At 26.3% G+C, this 6110-nt stretch overlaps 1 protein-coding gene across 1 annotated transcript in view; it reads right to left on the bottom strand.

Annotated features, from left to right (window-relative positions):
* Nucleotides 1-4448: 4448 nt before the first annotated feature.
* The window catches only part of LOC107490605 (bidirectional sugar transporter SWEET4), a 2755-nt gene continuing 1093 nt past the window's right edge, over nucleotides 4449-6110 (bottom strand). Inside the window, exons 4-6 of the mRNA XM_016111388.3 lie at nucleotides 5576-5737; nucleotides 5365-5487; nucleotides 4449-4812 (exon numbers count right to left, since the gene is read on the bottom strand). Coding sequence (XP_015966874.1) covers nucleotides 4648-4812; nucleotides 5365-5487; nucleotides 5576-5737 — 450 coding nt within the window. The 3' untranslated portion in view covers nucleotides 4449-4647. The remainder of the gene's footprint in view (nucleotides 4813-5364; nucleotides 5488-5575; nucleotides 5738-6110) is intronic.

The following is a 6110-nucleotide window of genomic DNA, read 5'->3' as shown; positions in this document are numbered from 1 at the left end:
ATATCATTTATTTCGATTAATATGTATTATATATATTTTTTATAATTAAGATTAACTATTAAAATTTTTGGAACATCGATACTTTAAAAACATTTAAAATTCTTTTTATAGAGTTATAGTAATAAACTGGTAATATGTAATCAAATTTCTATATGAATAGTACATAGAATTTTAGTTATTTTCATCTTCCTTTTATCATAGCCCAAAAATTCTAGTAAGTTCTAAAGTGATTTTTGAGGTTGATGTTATATATTAAAATTATTTTTAAAATTTTAATTGAATTAGTTATATTCTAAAAATGATAAAAGTACACCATATTAATATCTTATCCATTTTTTGTTAACAACATGTCGATATGGCTTGATAATGTACACTGTTAGTGATATACATTATTTTATGATTTGATTATGTATAATCAGGGACGGATGTATATACATAGTTGTAGGAGCAAATGTTTCCACTACAATTTGAAATTTTTTTATTAGTATATGATAATAATATTTATTCGCCCCCACTAAATTATTAAATTTGACCCCACAATAATTTTTTATTCAACTTTCGACACTTAATAGTCAATTTGAGAATTTCATATTAGATGTTCAATATAATGATCAATTTTCAAATTTAAATAAGATTGGTGTTCTTTCTTAAAAATTGACTCGAAAGAATATTATTTATCCATTTGTATTTCTTCTTTTAAAATTAGCTTTAGTTTTTTTATAATAACTTCACTAATTGAATAAACTTCTTCAACTATAAATATCATCAAGTGCTAATTGTATGAAAGTTGAGTTTTAAATAATTATTTAACGACATATAAAACATAAAAAATTAAATTTTAAATTATACATTACTATTTAAATTACTATTTTAGTATTTTAATTTGTAACTAAATATTTTAAAATTTAATCATATTTTACAATAGAAAAATATAATTATAACAACAATTATCCTATGTATATACAAAATAATCACTTGTACAAAATAAATCTTAAAATACAAATTTTGAAATACAAAATACATATTAAAAATAAGTTAAACAATATATGTATTTATACATAAATTTATAGTAGATAATTTGATAGTTAATTTTTTATGTAACCACAATATTTTTATTATAAAAATTATTATCATGTTATATATATTTCGCCCCCACTATCAAAATTTTCTGGATCCGTCACTGCCTATACCTCCTTTTTTAACCATGATTGTCTTCCCAATGCCTGCAGATTTGATTATGTGGATAGTAATTTACCGAATGGCAGTAATAATACTGACATTATTGTTAGGATGATTCATGATGTTCCTCAGGACAGGGAAAATCTATTTGAGTTATTCCCCTGTCAATGAAAACTATGCTAAGCAGAAGAGATTGATGGAAGACTATGGCTTCATCTGTAATTGTGATCGGTATAGTGATGAATCAAATTGGTCAGATAACGATGACACTATCAAAGAAGATAATGCAGAGGATGGAGAAGAGGTTATGGATGAAGAGGACCAATATAAAAACATGGCAGCGTTAGATACACACAATTCATTTTATTTCATTTAATAATAAAAAAATATGTTACAAAGACTAACTTCTCTAATTTAGAGAAGGTTAGATAAAATTTATCAAAAATAAATGTAAGTCGGAAAAATTTTTTTTTATAAATAAATTTTCTACTATATAAAACCCTATTTCCAAAAGTATACATATGCTAATATAAGGTTCAGAAATCATTAGGTTCAGAAATCATTCGGGTTGTGGGAAGAAGAGGAAAGATGTGCCAACGAGAGAAATAGTAGATAAGTAAAGTGATGCTAAGTAAATATGGTGGTAAGGTTGGGTAAATATGGTGGTAAGGTTGGGGACTCGATATATGTAAGAAGTGGTCACTTATATTGTAGGGACATATAATATATAAATATATTTACTAGGTGGTTGATTCATGTATAATATAAGGATGATTTAATTTATTAGCGAATGAGAAACTCTTAAATAGAATTTTGATTCGTGGTATATTAGTCCTTTATCTAACAAGTGAGGAAAGGATGTGGCTAAAAGTATAAGCCTCCCCAATTATTGTCATCATATAAGAGTCACTTACCTCTTGCTCATTTAAACCAATTTATTGAGTCTCTTATTCAGTGTAATGATTTGTTATATGTACGGGCATTTAAATTTAAATCGATTCAAATTGAATCGTTCGTCCAATGTAATTCAAATCAAAAGTTAATTAAAATTTTACTAATTTTAATTTGATTGAATTTTAATTTTAGCGAACCACATAAATTGAATCACATTTTGAATCTATTTCTCGAAATCGATTCAATTCAATTCAATCCCCATAATGTAATATAATATTATTATTTTTATTATATTTAAAATTTTACTTATATTATATTCAATTTGTTATATATTTTTATCTTATTTGTATATTGTTATTATTTAATAAACATTATGGCAGATAAAATATAGACAAAAATATTATATTTAAAAATATTAAATTAATATATTTTATATTTTATTTGATAAAAAATTATCAAAATACTAATAAAAGACACAAATTATTTTTTTATTATTTCAATCAAATTTTTATAATTATATTTTTTATTATTGTATTTTTTTCTTATGTTTTTTGTATAAAAAAAATAAAAATAACTTGAAATTTCATAATATATTATAATTTGTCATTAAATAAAATACAAAAATATTATTTTTTGTATTACTATTTTTTATGTCTTATTTTCAGTGTTCTATTTTTGTCTGTTCTTAAATCAAATGCAGCCTAAATAATTAATAATCCTCCATTTGGGCTTTAAATTTTTGGGTTATGTGGCCTACTCAATAAGAGTCAAGTTAGTATTTGTTTGAGTGCCATGCCGGTTTTGTCTTTAAAAGATTCAGTGGATTAAAAACAAAGGCCTAATTTTATAAAACCGTCCACCCAAGTCCAAGAAAAAAAACACAACTCCCTCCCAAAAAGGGTTTTTAGTCCGATTATTGTAGATACAAATAAGTGAATAACAGGTAGCTATATGATATAACATAACCTAAACCATCTATGGGCTTTAGCCCCGATCTAATACAAAAAGGAAGTTAAACCATCTATGCCAAAAAAAAAAAGAAAAACTTAATTTCTTTATATTGTTATTTTTTTTTTCACAGTATCCTCCAACCTGACAGGTTAAAAACTAATCCGTCACGATACTAAGTTTCGTTTAAAGGTTTGTCGCTAGACAATGGGTTACTACATACACAAGGCAAGATTCAAACCTCCGATACTTACTTAAACGGACTAGTGAGCTAAACTATTAGATCAACCCAACTTAGTTTCTTTATATTGTTATTTGAATTTGCATTTTTGAATGTTTTGAATTTTAGATGTTGTGAATTTTAACTTGTGGTTGGTGGTGACCTTGGGGTTGGAACTTGGAATAGCCTTTATTATCACTGTTATTTTCTTTGGCAAGTACCTTCCTTTTTCTCATTTTTTTTATTTGTATATTGGTAAATTTAAAATTTTAGTCTAGGATGTTCTAATATAGTATATTTGGATGTTCGAAATACAGATTTTTTTTTTCTTTTTTTTGTTTTTTTTTAATTTAGGTCGACGAAGGAGTTAATATTTAATTTGGTTCCTAAAATTTAAAATCGGACTCAATTTGACTTTTAAAATTTTAATGGACTCAAATCAGACTCCAAAATTTATAATCCAAAATTTATAATCGCAAGTCACATTATCCTTTGAGCTAATTTCCATTAACGACATATTGATTTAGTATATTAATTTGTTGTGCTTTAGATTCTTCACCCAGGTTCCATATGATCAAGATTTATTAGAACTATAGAAGCTTGATTGTTGCTTCTAGAACTGCAAAATTTTCAAATTAAACTTGTTATTATTGTCTTTGTGAGGATGTTGGAGAGTTAATAAAATTTTTAGGAGATCTAGTAAGTCTTAGTCACATAGAATATGAACAATAACTCCAAATTTTAGTAAGTTAACATGTAAAATTAACATACTATTTACGAAAATTAGACTAGGAACAAATGTGAATTACTATTATAAATTTTAGGGACCAAATTAAATTGATTGTAATTTCAAAAATTAATTTGAGCCGACCTCAAATTCCATAAGTCAAATTGAGTATAAACTCGTGGAGTGAGGTCTTGGAGGAAAGAAAAAGTTTAAATCCAAAGTCAAAAATAAAATGAAAAAAAGTTTGCTCATTATTTTCAGAGAAAAGAGAATGTAAATCCAAAGTCAAAAATAAAATTTAAAAGAAGTTAGCTCATTTTTTGAAAGCTAAAAATTAGTTCTCGAATTATATATATATCTTAAAATTAGTCATGATGTATTTGAATATAATTCATGTATTGTTTAATTTATTTTCAATTTGTATTTGATTTTAGTGTAAACATAATTGATTTAACATATCCTCTAGATTATTCTAATGAATAGCTTCAAACAAAAATTATGAGCTGCTAACATTTTCCAGAGATGAACCCATAGTCTGAGAAAATATCTACACAGTATTCAAGTTAACATTCTAGAAATCGAAAACGAAAACTCAGCCATAAATTCTTTACTGTATATGCATTTATGGTAATCACATTAAAAAGACAAGCACAAAAGATACCCTATATATGTCAACATATCAAACAGCAAACTTTCCGTTAGGAGTAGAGAGTTGAACCCCAGAGCCAGAAGGTGGCTTTGTGTCATCATCACCTTCTTCATCTTTTTGTTCCTTGCAGGAGCAATAGCAAGCATATAATATGAGCTGAACAAGTCCAGAAACTGCTCCAATACCATTGCTTATCTACAAAAATATATAATACAAACGGTGGTCAAGTATTCACTTAGGAACGTTGTTAATTGACTGAGAACAGAGTGATGTATTCACTTTAAGGAAATGATTTGATATTCTAGAATCAAATTTTTTTAGAAAGAAGACTTCAATAAAGAACTAATATATAAATATATTCATTTAATTAACCATAATAATTTATAAGTTATAACCTATCACTTTCATGTATCTCAAAATATGTTAAGGGTAAAATATATAGAAAGAGCTTTTGTATTAAAGTTCTAAAATGACAACTAATTTTAAATATGTTAATACAAGTTTGGAGAACAACGTCAGACCAAAATTGTAAATCAGTAGGAGTAATATATTAATGTTAATTAATTGAACTTCAAATAGTCACCAAAAAAAAAAAAATTAATTGAACTTCAAAAGTAAGTGTTATGTGAACACTCACCAAAAATAAAAATTGAACAAGTATTAGAATGAGAACTATACAAAATTTAAGTGGCTATGAATTACACGTTACAACATACATATCCAAGAACATTTTTGGGAATTAATTACCAGGACAAAGAGATCAAAGGGGTTTATGAGAGCATATGTTGTCCAGCACAAACCATTAAGGAAGTTGGTAAGAGAGAGCCAGAATGGCATATACTTAACGCTCTTCGTTCTTATAACCTTTGCCTGTTCAATTCAACAAAGAACAAGATAAAATGATTACAAAGTAACTACAATTATAGATTCATAGGAGGGTTAGAAATGAAAGGCGTACCATGATTGTAAGAGGAGAGATATACATCATCACATTGAATATATCAGACAAAACACCAACCACTATTGATCTCCGGTTTATATCATGCAGTGCCAGCAATGTCACAAGTGCAACCACAGCAAAGAAAATAGCCTCGATGAAAAGGAAAAGAAGCACCTTTTTCTGAGCATAAATGGTTACATAATTAATACAATGGTTTGAGCAGCTCTTGAATGGTCAATTAAACAGAGGCATAGTTAATTTTGTGAAGATAATAATGGCTTCCTAAAACACAAGTTTAACTTACAGATAACTCAGCTAAGTACTTTTAGGTAACAGGAATTAGTGCATGTTTGGATAGCAATTTTTTTTAAGGAAAAAAGCTGTTTTACAAAAATTAGTATGTTCAAGTGATTTAAGAAGTATAATTTAAGCCATTAGAGTTGCTAAAAAAATTGTTTTCAAGCAAAAATCTAACTGAAATTTGGACCCCTTTTTCTGAAAAAAAAAAATAATGCTACAGAATTAGTACAATTTTTTTTTTTTTTATAAACAG

Source organism: Arachis duranensis, chromosome 5 (genome assembly GCF_000817695.3).
Source record: "Arachis duranensis cultivar V14167 chromosome 5, aradu.V14167.gnm2.J7QH, whole genome shotgun sequence".
In the NCBI taxonomy this organism is placed as follows: Eukaryota; Viridiplantae; Streptophyta; class Magnoliopsida; order Fabales; family Fabaceae; genus Arachis; species Arachis duranensis.
The sequence above is the reverse complement of the archived record's forward strand: the minus strand, read 5'-3'. Positions and strand labels throughout refer to the sequence as shown.